Here is a 13,914-nt window from a genome sequence, read left to right on the forward strand (position 1 = left end):
CAGTGGCTTTACTGGAGGGATAGAAATGGGGAGGAGGTGCATGGGAGGTTGGCTGTAGCACCACGTGGCAATGATTTAGCAGCGTAAGTTGCTTAAACAGTTAAGCCTTTCGTCTGGAGGTCGCACAACGCATCTTGTGTGGGTTAAAGTGCATGTCACAAGTTCGCACCATGCGCCAATCGAAAGCCTCGTGTTTAAGTGGAGAAGGACAGAGGCACAACCATTTATCATCCGAGTTTAGAACCGTGCGCACTAGAATTTCTGGTTGAAAAAACCCTTTGCCGGTGCAATTGAGTTATTTAAGTCGTGTCCATCATAGTGTAATTAGAAATTGAACCATAACTTGTTGCTTTACGTTTGTGGGGTGAGGGGTGGAATAATAATTCTAGTCTCCAGCGTTGCTGTATCATATTTCGTCTATACCTAAGAGGACTTATCCAATTACAATTCACGCTCCTCAGGCTTATAAAGTAAGCCATGAAGAACGGAAAGATATCTAACCAAGAAGCGAGCTCACCAGGGAAGTCTTCTCCGGATGTTCATTACCGCTTCCATTTCTAAACCAAACAAAAACACACTACACAAGGAAAAATTTCAGACCTCAATTACCCTTCCCTTTCCATAGTCGGGAAATAAGTTTTTGAAGCAAATGTGACATTACAGAATTGGAATTGTCAGCCTTAAGAGGGTATATAAAGGTCAAAGAGGACAATGAACAATGATCCAAACAGGGAGCCAGTGCTGGAAAAGAAATACATGTTGACAGTCAATTTCTATCCTCAGCTGACCATTGGTTCTGGACTTGCTGCAGGCACAATATCCAGCAGTGAGTTCACAGCGTCTATCTCTTCATGCCAAAGTGGAAGAGTATCACCCGGATAGAACTTTCTATTAACTCCATCTTTGTTAATCTGGTTGTCAAAAATAGAAAAAAGACATTCTTAATCGTATATAAACATAGGAACAGAGACAAAAGGCTAATGTACACACACCGGTAGCATTTTTTCATTATCTGGTCTTACACACCAGACGAACACAAATTAACTGCACAAAAGGATATATGCTTACTGGAATATCGAACACACAAGACTTCTGTGATGCAAGATTTAAAGAAGCTATTGCCCTAGGCGCCTAAGTGCTCGGGAACACACTACTTGAGTGGATAGTATACAAATCAATTCTAGAAGCTGAACTATTATGCTAAGCTTGCAAGTGAGCAGCACGGCATACAAGAAGCATACAGTGGATATCATATTATGCTTTAACAAAGTAAACACTAGCTTCTTACATCTCAAAATAAGTCGTAAGCCTAGACAGTCATTAATTAAAGGCACCAAGCAAAACAAGCCCTATGTTTCTAAAATACGGTAGATAGTATGTATGATGTGAGTCAACATATTAAAGCAAGTCATTATTTTTTTTAATCACCTTTTGGTGCAGCCATAAGGTTCCTGTTACTATAGATGACTAGATGTCTTTCATATAGAACCATATTATATTATAGGTTCTCTACTTTTGGATATACTTCTTGTATACGAGGCTTTCTGCGATAACACTGAGTTATTACTTTATCCAAATAAATTTTTTTGGTTAACTGGCAACAAACACTATGTACGTATCTAAAGAAAAAGGTGGCAAATATAATTCTGCATTACCACTCATATAATGAAGCCAGAGGGGTTCTATTGTAATTGACGCGTGACATACAGTTGATACATGAAATTAATTTTTAGAAGAGAAAAAAGTCTAAGGCTCTAAATTAAGTTGAGCAAAACACTATGTGAAGGTGGAGATAATTCAGTGTTTTCCAACTTCAATAGCAAAACCTTTCCTAATCATATAATGGCTTGTGAATGAGCATAAAGCAGAAAACAACTCACAGTTACAGTGCGAACCACGCCGCCACTCGCACCATCTCGTGCAATGGCAAGAGACACCGCAGTCACAACCAATTTCTGCAAAAGATATATGAAAGGAAACTTTAATCATTGCAAATATCTTCAGAGCAGATTAGCATGACAAATACAAATCATAATAGTCAGCACCTATCTACCACAAGCCAAAAAGGTTTAATAGCTTTCGACTTCGCAAAACCATAATGCTTAGAAAGCAACAAGGATCCCAAAAATACGTCCTGCTAGTCATACATCATCTCTAAAGAGCATTTCCCTTCCCATCAGAAATAGAAGGCTTTGTTTTGGAAATAGAAAATTTGGAAATTTTTGCTGTATACTAGAACTAGCAAATGGATGCCTTTAGAGCCTCAACAGTGACAGAAACAATTAAGAGTTTTCTTAAGAAAATGGCTCATCACGGTCACCCATGTTCTACACATTAGAAATTTTAAAGAACGTATGCAGCAAACCTCGGCTTCTTCTTGAGACATTCCTTCCTTCCATGCTTGATCGAAGAAACCATACAAATAACTAGATCCAGACCCTGTAATATGAAATGAGAACATTACTCAGCTAAAGGGTAGCAGTTGGAGGACATTGTAGGGCAGGCTGAGAATTAATTGATTATCAACAGCCAAAGCACAACACAGTTCATTAAAGCGAAACTACAAATGACTAAGGTAAGCAATATTATCATATACTTCAATAATGACACCGTAAGTATGAAATCAGCTTTAAATCCTCCTGGCAGACGGGTATTTCTTTCAAGGCATCATCTACTCCTTTTTCCTAAACAGTGGTGTCCGCGCCAGCTTGCCCGCATCTCCACTATTCCACCGGGTACCAGCTACCTCCCATCAGCACATGTATCGGGTAACTCTACCACCACGGCTTAGGTAGATGGAAAGAAATCGCTTAGCGGTTTTTTGTCTTTTCTGGGATTTAAACCTTAAGTCTCCAAAATTTTCACCCACTGCACCATACCCTTAGGTGCCTTTCAAGCATCATTTTCTTTAATCCTATTCAATGCAATATCACCATACCTTAGGGTTTTGGCAGTAGCCAATCTGCTAGCACCACTTACGTTATATTAATATTAAAATCACTGTATCCACCAATCTTACATGATGATTACCCTTGTATTTCATTAAATCAAATGCACTGATTATACAAATCAAAATAACCCTGATATTATCCCATTAAATTCAATAAGACAACAGAACCTATTGGGTAGATGGCAGTCAAGGAACAAGCACCACAACCAAGTAACTTATACACGTGGTTTTCAAGAACCAAAAGATCTAAACAGTTAACTAGGAAAGTGCTCCTGAGAAGTAGATGCTTGAGAAAAGTAACAATGCAGATTGACAACAAACCTCCAATAGCAAAAGGCTGCTCCAAGAGTGTGCCCCCAAGGGGAATCCCATATATTTTACCCCCTTCGTATTTGTCCCATCCACCAACAATCATTCCTGTTTGAAGCATAGCCTGAATATTTGAGGTCACAAATCAGTTACAAAGAGCTCCAAGGTAACGTTTTACCTCGCTCACATACAGGTAAAATAATAGTAGGTAGAAGCCATGGAACAAAAGACAGTTATACACATTCTCTTCCAGATTTATTTCCTATAAAATAACTCCAGTGTCTAGGAAAGTTCAGCAAGAAGAAAGTAGAAGAGAAAACTTTAAAAAGGTTATTTTTTAAGCATTCTCTAGGGTACAATTCAAATACAGGACAGATAAATATCAACTTAATTCCACCGAAATGGAGAAAAAGAGACACGGCGTACAATATGCTTAAACTACACAATCAGCTCGGGGAAGAATTAAAAAATCATACGAAGATCTTCACTAAAACATTTCCATTTAGGTTCCTCAAATGCTTTGCATTCAAAATCTCTTGAAATGGAACTAAGAAAAATAGAGAGGAACTGGGAAATAAAATCTGACTTGTAGCACCATTGATTGTTCACACTAACACTATTTTACAGTGAACTCCAAATTTTTGTATGAGAAATATGGCACTATCGCTTTAACTAATGTACAGAACTGGAAGAGGTAAAGCACCAACGTCTCTGTACAAAGAGATCCTGAAAGGTTTCGGTTTACTATGGACCATGCTGCGGATGGTGACGGATGCTTGACTCAGCTAGGCTTTAGAAGAAGAGAAAATGCAGAGCTGGGTAGTATAAAGGGAGAAATACACAATCAAAACAAGAGGATGGAGAGAGAAATAGGAGAGCTTTTGAAGGAACTGAGCTTGATTAAATTTGAAGAATAGCCTCCAGTCCTTGGTTATTTATTGGGTGCATGCCACTATGTTCTTCCTATTTGTACAGAGGAATGGGTATCTTTTCTGGGTTCTGTCTTTGATACACGACTTGTATAGGGAGTTTCCCCCATTATTAATGAAATTATTCCTTACTTGATTTTCAACAAAGAAGATAGTTAACTCATCCACAACATGTAGTGAGAAGTTGCATAACTAAAAATCAAAAAAAAAAAAAAAAAAGGACTAATACAGATGGTGTGCAAAAGCAACAAATAAAATGACACCAGCTCAGCATTGAAGTATTGAACACTTCCATTTTCTTTTATTCAGCTCCACAAATAAAATGAGCGAGTTTATCACAATTCTTTTGAGTAAGACACTGCTAAAGTTAGCACATTCAGACTCCAGCTTTCTTTAGGACATGAGCACTTATTAATATTCGAATTATAAGATAAATGGGTGATTTAATCCTTAAATTACACCACAAAAGTTACATCTAAAAATGCGCTGAGATTTCACAACTTCCTGAGCAAGAAAATACCGATTCCAGCTTTCTATAGAAGCTGACCATTCTTAAATGGTGAAATGCTATTTTAGATAATTACGTTGTGAGAGCAATTCCATATTACACAACAGAATGAGCACCAGAAAGATGGCAACACAATACAATTTTCAAGCCCGTCTCTATTTGTCATGGCTTCAAAAGCTAGGACTATTTGCATTGACAAGAAACGAATCCCACAGATTCCACAATTTTTCTAGCTATCTATATAAATCTTTAAAGAGCAAGCAAAAAAAAAAAGCAAATTAACAATTTAAAATGATAGAAATTATATTGAATGAAACAAAAAGAGATAGTATAGTGTTTATTGAAGTAAACCTTATTGTTATAGGACAGTTGCCTAACAAGACTTGCCGCAACCTTGACAGTCGCTGGCTGGCCAAGCTGTATCCTGCGTCCGCAAAAACTTTCAAACTTAGAAACTGCACCCTGAGAATAATTTGACTAAATAATGTAGATTTAGAGTTACTGCAAAAACTCTCAGGCACTCTTCCCAAGAACCTTCTCTCTCCTCTACTTCTTAGGGGAGTAGATCACCTTTTTCCGGTGACTTTTCAGCCGGAAATCTTTCTCTTTTGTTCTTCTCAGCCTCGGCTGTCACTTTCTGTGATAGTTTTCTCTCCTTTCTTTTCAGCACCATCTCTTCTTCCATTTTTCACATTTTTTCATCATGGGAGATGATAAGATTTATTACCATGCCGGTTTTAAGTCTTACGACATTTCTAAGTCCAGTTCCAGATCAGAAACTTGGTTCGACTGGACTGAGTGCAGCAGAAATTTCATGCGGAAAGTAACTTTAAGTCTTAAAGTTATGAAATGGTTGGTTCAGGTATTTATTGCAGCATCTAGGGAGCAAAGAATGTCAGTCAGAAGGTGGAAAACAAGGGACCATTTCGCTGAATTCTTTTGCAACCTTAAATACAATGAACATGTTAGGTACATCAGTTTTATTGCAATACAAGGGGGGATTAGATCAGTGATAATAACTCCTGAGATCACATTAAATGCTGGATGGAGTGCAATAGCTCAGAAAATCTCAAGATTCATTGTGGTCCCAGAAAGGGGGTGAGAGAATAGCAGATAGCAGACAGAATCAACTCAAGTATCTTTTGCCGAAGCCATCAGAAACAACAAATGGACAACAGAAGCAACAAAAGAAGCGACGCCACAGACCATAAATTCCAAAATCATCATCACTGCTGGCTCTAGGGTTTCAGAAGATGATGTACTTGGCAGATGCATTGCGGGAAAATTCTTGCCTTCAAACCAAGAAATTCCAACTTTGAATGGCATCCGGAGATGGGTGTGCCGTGTTTGGAACTCCTCTCATGGAATCAATGTATACGTAATGAACAATTCACAATTTCTCTTCGAACTTCCATCTAGAAAAGAGGCGGAACATGTTATGAAAGGGGAATGGAGATGGAAGAAGTCCAAGTTGACTCTGGAATGGTGGTCACCTACTGCTGGCTGTTGGCCGGAAGAAGAGGCAAGAAGTTGGGTACGGATTCGTGTCTATGGATTACCTTTGAATTTGTCGTCACAAACCAGATTCAAGCATAAAGGAGATATCTGCGGCGGATGGATCGAAACAGAGGAAGAAACCTCTCTCAAAAATCATCTTCGATGGGGACAGATTAAATTCATAGGAGATGGAGCAAAAGTTCCAAGATATGTGGAGATGGAAAGCGATGGCTTTATCTTCAAAATGCCTAGTTGGTGCAAAGTTCCGGCTACCGTGAGAAGGAAAACGATGACAGGAGAAGAAGAAGCCCTAAATCCGCTGGTTAATAGAAGTTGCGTACTTTCTAAGGGGCACAGTGTTGTATCAACGGATTTATCGGCTGTGCAGGGTTTTGGGCACGTGGACACCTCGAAAGCGGGTGCAAATTTTAAATTAAGGCACATGACAAGCACATGGGGGGCCCTGAGAGTTTTAAGCATAAAAACTCAATTCAGAAGAAAGAATTGGGCCCCAGTAATAAATTGGGCCCTGACCCAATTCAATTTGTGAGAACTATTACTGCAAGCATCAAACCCACATGCGCCGACCCAATGCTTATTGAAGCCCAGGCTAGTACGACTAGAAAAATCCTTTCTCAGTCTATAATTGCAACTCCCACCAGAGAGTCTCTCTCGATCATCAGCAAGAAGCGATAGGGGCGAAAGTTTGGAATTGGAAGAAGAACTTGCTCTGACAAGTGAAGAAACAGACCAACAGTATATTTCCTTTCCAATTTCCACCATGCAGCCGTTAGAAGTTTCTGAAGAAGTTCCTTTGCTGATAGAAGATGTTGAACCAATTGCTACCAATTCACCGGTGCATGGCATGGAAATTTCCTTAGGGATGTTCAAAAACATCAGCAAAATTTGCAAAATATTTGGGGTCAATTACAGAGAATGCGAGCGAGAGACTCAAGCTTTATTTTCAAAAATTGATAGCTTGAGAATGACCAAGATACCCTCTCCAATTCCAGAAAGCTGTGGAACAACAAGATGGAAAGGCATCCAGGAACTCAAAGGCCTTATTTTCGACATGAAATTCAAGAGCAATGGTAGCAGAACAAGGGGGAGATTGGCAATTGAAGGCAGTCCATGAAGATAAACACCATCTCATGGAATGTGAGGGGTATTAATGGAGGGGGGAAGAGAACTACTTTGAAAAGTTTAATTCAACAGTGGGGAGCAGACAATAGTTGTCTGCAAGAGACAAAAGTAGAAGGGGATTTAACCATTTTTGGGAAAGAAATGTGGGCTAACAGATGGGTCAACTTTGAATGTTTACAAGCAAGTGGCACTACAGGGGGAATTCTAATTATGTGGGATAGTAGAGTTTGGAAGGGAGAACTCATCTGCAGTGGGGTTCATTCTTTGACTTGTAGATTCAAGGCAGTAAATCAAAATTTCGAGTGGTGCTTGACTGGGGCCAAACTCCAGGGAAGAAAGGTTGGACTTGTGGGGAGAGATTGGTGGAGCCAGGGATTTATGTGAAGATCTTTGGGTTGCTTGTGGTGACTTCAACACAACTAGGTTCATCTCTGAGAAGAAGAATGCAACGTCTTTATCCAGAAGTATGAAAGAATTTTCCAATTTTATTGAGGATTCTGAATTGGTGGATCCACCTCTCAATGGTGGACAGTACACTTGGGCTTGGGGAGGCACTCAAGAATCCACTTCCAGGATAGACAGATTTCTCTGCACCCCTAAATGGGATGAAGAATTTAGAAACATCAAGTAGACAACCTTGCCTAAGGTCATCTCAGATCACTGGCCTTTATCCTTGAGATGTGGAAATTGGGATAACTCAAAGTCATCAAGTTTTGAGAGCTGGTGACTAAGAGTTGATGGTTTCAAAGACCAGGTGAAAATTTGGTGGGACTCGTTTGAAGTTGTAGGAAGACCGGACTTCATACTAGCAAGTAAATTGAAAGCATTGAAGTTCAAACTTAAAGAGTGGAATCTGACCACTCATGGTAATCTCAAAATGAAGAAAATCAGCATCCTTAACCAAATTGCAGATTTAGATAAAGTGCAGCAACAGAGGGACCTGGACAGTGATGAATTGGCATTAAAAACCAATCTATCTACTGAATTTGAAGAACTAGCAGTCAATGAGGAAATACATTGGAGACAAAGATCTAGAGTGCAATGGCTAAAACATGGGGACAAAAACACATTTTTTTCAGGACTGCTAATGCCCATAAAAGATATAACAACATAGATCTTTTAATGGTTGGAGTAGAAACAAAAGACCCCAGGGTTATGAAAGAGGAAATAATCAAATTCTATGAGCTCCTTTACTCAGAAGCAGAAAGTTGGGAGGCAGAGTTCAACCAAATGATGGTCCTGTGATCACTGAACGGGAAAGGGAATGGCTTCAGAGGCCTTTCGATGAACAAGAGGTTCTAGACAGTATCAAGCTTTGCGCTATTGATAAAGCACCAGGGCCAGATGGTTTCAACATGGGTTTTTACATCCATTGCTGGGAGGTGACCAAAGCAGACATCATGTTAGCAGTTCTAAACTTTCACAGTCAAGAGTTTTTTGAAAAAAGTTTCAATGCAGCATATAAGCTTTGATACCTAAGAAAAATGATGCAAAGGAACTGAGCGATTACAGGCCTATTAGTTTGATAGGCAGTATATACAAGATCATTTCCAAGCTACTGACATGGAGGCTCAAGACAGTACTGCACAAGTTGGTGGATAAATGGCTTTCATTAAAGGCAGACAGATCATGGATGCTGCATTGATTGCAAATGAATGTCTAGACTCCAGAAAAAAAGAGGGCAGAGCTGGAATCCTATGCAAGCTAGACATAGAGAAGGCTTATGATCATGTGAACTGGGGTTTCCTGTTAAGAGAATGGGTTTTGGCACCAAATGGGTGAATTGGATAAAATTCTGCATCAGTACTGTCAGATTTTCAGTTTTAATCAATGGGTCCCCTGAAGGTCTTTTCCCTTCACATAGAGGATTGAGACAGGGAGACCCCTTTCTCCTTTCCTCTTTCTGATTGCCATAGAGGGTCTCAATAACATGTTGATCACAGCTCAAAGGAATAATTGGCTTAGAGGCTTCAAAGTCAGTAGCAGGCAAGGTGATAGCATGGAGATTACACATGTGCTGTATGCAAACAATGCAATTATCCTATGTGATGCAGATGCTGACCAAATGAAGATTTTGAGAATCATCCTCACTATTTTTGAAGGGGTGTCAGGTTTGCATATAAACTGGAGGAAGAGCCTAATGTTTCCAGTAAATGAGCCTCAACAATTCCAGCAGTGTGTTGATATATTAGGAGGAGAAGTGGGATCTCTGCCGACAGCCTACCTTGGTATGGCACTTGGTGCAAATAGCAGATCTTTGGACATTTGGAATGGGGTTTTAGAGAAATGTGAGAAAACTCACAAGATGGAAAAGCCAGTACCTTTCTTTGGGTGGCACGCAAATTCTCATAAATGGTGTCCTAGATGCTCTACCTACCTACATGATGTCTCTTTTTCCCATTCCTCCAAAAGTTGAGAAGAGACTGGATATGTTTAGAAGCAATTTTTTGTGGCAAGACAACAAAGATAAAAGAGGCATCCATCTTGTCAAGTGGAAAATTCGGACACTAAGCAAACAACAAGGAGGGCTTGGTATAAAAAATCTTAGGAAGCAGAATCAAAGTTAACTTATGAAATGGCTCTGGCGGTACTCGAATGAAGATCAATCATTATGGAAGGTGATTAAAGAAAAATATGGGGAGGACGATGCGTGGAAAACCAAAGTTGTTAGCACTGTCTATGGGGTTAGTGTTTGGAGGACTATCAGAAATCTTTGGTGTATCTTCAGCATTAATACCAGATTCAAAGTTAGGAATGGGCAACATATTTCTTTATGGGAAGACAACTGGTTAGGTAATGGCTCTCTCCGGCAACTTTATCTAGATGTTTACATCCTAAAAATCAGTAGCAAAGGGCCAATATCAATGAGGTAAGGAACAACCAAGGATGGGACCTTAGCTTCAGAAGACTTTTGAATGACTGGGAAATAGACAGATTCAGTGCCTTCCTCAGCACACTTAATCTCTTCAATGGAATCTTACCTGAGCAAGATAGATTATGGTGGCTGCGAAACAAATCAGGAGTCTTTTCAGTCAAGACAGCTTACCTTTGGATGAATCACAACAACATTCTTCAAGTACAATGGCCTTGGAAATAAATTTGGAAGACAAATATACCATACAAGGTGGCATGCTTTGTTTGGTTGGTAGTAAAGAATGCTTGTTTAACAAAAGACAGACTAAAAAGAAGGGGAATACAAATTGGCTCTATCTATCACTTAGGTGGACTGTATGCAGAAACAAACAGTCACCTTTTTTTGTATTGTAGGGTGACTACTCAATTGTGGGACATATTTCTTGCTAATATTGGTTTGAGTTGGGCAATGCCAGTTCATACATTAGGTATGATATCTAGTTGGAACAGAACTGGAGGGACTAAAGCTCAAAGAAAATATTGGAGTATGATCCCAGGATGCATATGGTGGACTATTTGGAAGGAAAGGAATTCAAGATGTTTTGATAACAAAAGCAACCCTATCCAGAAGATAAAGCTTAATTGTATTCGACTTTTGTATTTTTGGTGTAAAGAAAAGTACATAGATGACACAAAGACGCTCATACAATTTCTAGAGTCTCTTCAGTTGCTAGTTTATTATTTTGTGCAGCTTTAGCTAGAATCCCTGTAACTATGGCCTTTCACTGGCACTTTGATTCAATACAGTTTGTTACCATCTCCAAAAAAAAAAAAAAATGACTAAATAAGTGGCAAGCATGAGCCACTTTTATCATAATCTAATTTCCAGTCAAAATTAACAATTAAAAGAAGGGTTAATTTTCGCGTGCTTATTCAAACTTTAAAAATATGAATAGGCTAACTAATCAATTTCATATTCCCAACAACGAAGAAATCAATGAAAACCTGAAAGTTAACAGCCGCTTATATCAGGGGAAATTCATTTGCAAGTTACTAAGATAAAAGTTGCATCTAGAAAGTAAGCATTTGAACAAAATATAAGATGGGTTGATGGGTTACGTGTGTTGGTGTAGAAAGTAGCGAACATAATCTGAAACAACTTGTGAATCTGCAGCCTACAAAACAATCATTAAATAATATGTGAGATAGGACTCTCAGAATGCTATAAAGAATCAAGTATCATGTTATGAGATGCAAACATTTCAGCTGTTAGGAGTTCACTTCCAAGCATCAAGGCATATCTAACTTCTTCGAGCACACAACGCTCCAAGGTCATTTTCTATACCAGGAAGCAGGTAAAACACATTCTATTGTTTGTCTAATAAGCTAAAATTATTGGCTATGCCGCTGTATTCATATTAACCATTTGTTAACCAGAGAACAATGGAAGCTAAGGTTTTCGCACAAAGACAGACTCAACAGAGTATATATGTGGGAGGTATCAGAATACCATCATCAATAACCCGAATTTGAGTATCGTCCACTCCTTTGTTGCTAAGGAACAGAACAAAACTTCTAAAACTAACAGAAATCTTCTCCTAGAAAACATTTCCAATAAACTTCTAAAAGATCAAAATATAGGTATTTGGCCCATTATATCCACCAAGTTTCAAACCGTGAGGCAGCAGGTCCTCAGAGATTTCTCAGTTATAAAAGAAAAGAAGAATTAATATCTTGAAGGAGGTTACTTCCTTTTATGTAATTATGATCCCACTATGCTATGTTTTCGTTTTTCTCAATTTATGTTATTCTACTTTAACTTAATAGGAAATTAATTCTATCCAGATACAACACAAAGGTAGTGGAATGTTTTTTAAACCCAGAATAGCTTTGAACCTCACATCATGTTTCGTTATGTAATCAAATTCTATTAGGAACTCAAATTCCTTATAATATCTAATAGCAAATATTTGTGCTAAAAAGTAGAACCCCCTCCCCCCTCTAACTAATGATAAAAAAGAAACAACTTTACATGTGAACTTAAATGTGCGTCTAGGCGTCTAATCATAATGAACCACATCTAAGACAAGTGCTCTTTAACCTCTCTATGACCCACTCAATGTTAGATGGGGGAGGAGTAAAAGGAAAAAATGTAGTTCAATACTTGTCTGCCCACAAAAGAAACATGGCTTTACCCAGGCAACTTCAAGATTCACATTTTTAAGCAAAGTTAAAGCACTTAGGACAAGCTCAAAAGTTAACTAAATACACAAATACTAAAAGATTTTAAGGAATGGTATTGCACAATGCAAGAAAAGTGTTACGACATTATTAATACAAAAAAAGCTCAATGTTGAAAATTACTAAGCCTTTAACTTGAGGAATCTTTTAGCCATCTCACTTCTATTTCAGTTCTAATATCTCCTGGCATAGTTAGCATTTCTATTAGTCTATATTCTATTTGTCTATCATCCTAGATCAGGTAGCACGCTATTTAAACGTTATTCAATTAAATAGAGTTTTGGCATAACTCGTGACAAACTTCAGCCACATCAACCCCTTCCAAAAACATCATAACCAAAATAAAGGGAGATAATAAACCATAAATCCTTATCCAACTTCATGAATTGCATCATCTACAATATTCAACATGCCAATACTTGAACCAAATAACAAAAACCCCATATGGGAATAAGGGGAGGATTAATAATGCCACAGCGCAATTGAAGAAATACGAAATCTAAGCTATCAAAGATAGATGAAGAGAGATGAGAGCAAAAGCAGCATACCGATCCAGAGCGGCAAACATACACATTATCAGTGAGCTGAGTGATCTTATCTGAAGCCCTATTTGCCACATACATTCCTAAATTTCCAAAAACAGAAACACCAACAATATGAAGTTCTTAGATTACACAAATTAACAGAATACTTTCCAGAAAAATACAATTCGCACAAATAAAATGTGATCTTCCTCAGATAATACTATAAAAAAAGGCGCTACTTTCTCAAACTCCTAATACAAAACATTAACCAACCCGTTCTCATAATAGATGAAACCCTAATTATTACCAGTGCTGGTACGGGAGTCGGCGCCGAGGACAACGCCACCGTTGTAAGTAACACCGATGATGGTGGTCCCCATCGAGTGTGGCTGATCTACATCCACTTTCTCCATCTTTACGCTATGCTGTTCAGGATCTATCCAAAGAGCAGACGAATGACCAGAGAAAAAGCCCTAGTAGCTCTAAGAAAGAAAAATAGACACTACAAGTATATATTAGTATTGAGTAATTGTCTTGTCTTGGAGAGGAAGAAATAGTATGCTATACCCTCCTAAATATTTAATTTAAATTTAAAACAAGCTTAATACACAAGTAGCCCCTTTTGCCAGAGTTCAAATTTATTCTAATTGAATAGCACAACTCTATTCCGATTATAATTAAAAGAGACTACATATTTTATGTAACTAACTTAATTATCTAGTATTTAATTGAAATACCTTATTAAGAGTCGAGGTGTTCAATTAGAACATAACTTAGTTCGAGTGTCTAAAATGATATATCCTACCAAGTTTAAGAGGTTGACTATGTGTTAAGCCTTAAAAGAATAAACAAAATGAAGGAACCCCAATTTAAATGTGGCATTTCGGGGTTCGATTCGATTTTTGAATTTTTAATTTCATTAAAATGAAAATTTGAAATTAATTCAATGCAGTTTAATTT

At 38.2% G+C, this 13,914-nt stretch overlaps 1 protein-coding gene across 1 annotated transcript; it reads right to left on the reverse strand.

Annotated features, from left to right (window-relative positions):
• Positions 1–582: 582 nt before the first annotated feature.
• LOC132603330 (proteasome subunit beta type-6) lies at positions 583–13,500 on the reverse strand. Its single transcript, XM_060316341.1, has 8 exons — positions 13,262–13,500; positions 12,979–13,055; positions 11,309–11,364; positions 5,048–5,120; positions 3,272–3,383; positions 2,366–2,439; positions 1,881–1,955; positions 583–911 (listed from the first exon to the last, which is right to left on the reverse strand). The coding sequence occupies exons 1-8, from the start codon at positions 13,365–13,367 to the stop codon at positions 780–782; spliced, it is 705 nt and encodes a 234-aa protein (XP_060172324.1). The 5' UTR covers positions 13,368–13,500; the 3' UTR covers positions 583–779.
• Positions 13,501–13,914: the final 414 nt, after the last annotated feature.

This window comes from Lycium barbarum, chromosome 7, assembly GCF_019175385.1.
Source record: "Lycium barbarum isolate Lr01 chromosome 7, ASM1917538v2, whole genome shotgun sequence".
In the NCBI taxonomy this organism is placed as follows: domain Eukaryota; kingdom Viridiplantae; phylum Streptophyta; class Magnoliopsida; order Solanales; family Solanaceae; genus Lycium; species Lycium barbarum.

Bases quoted from the DNA above. Each gene is read 5' to 3' on its own strand.
- LOC132603330 (XM_060316341.1), bottom strand. From the start codon at position 13,367: ATGGAGAAAGTGGATGTAGATCAGCCACACTCGATGGGGACCACCATC. The intron at 11,365-12,978 runs GTATGCTGCTTT...ATTGTTTTGTAG, and splicing joins ATGTTTGCCGCTCTGGATCG to GCTGCAGATTCACAAGTTGT. The intron at 1,956-2,365 runs GTTTGCTGCATA...TATCTTTTGCAG, and splicing joins TGTCTCAAGAAGAAGCCGAG to AAATTGGTTGTGACTGCGGT.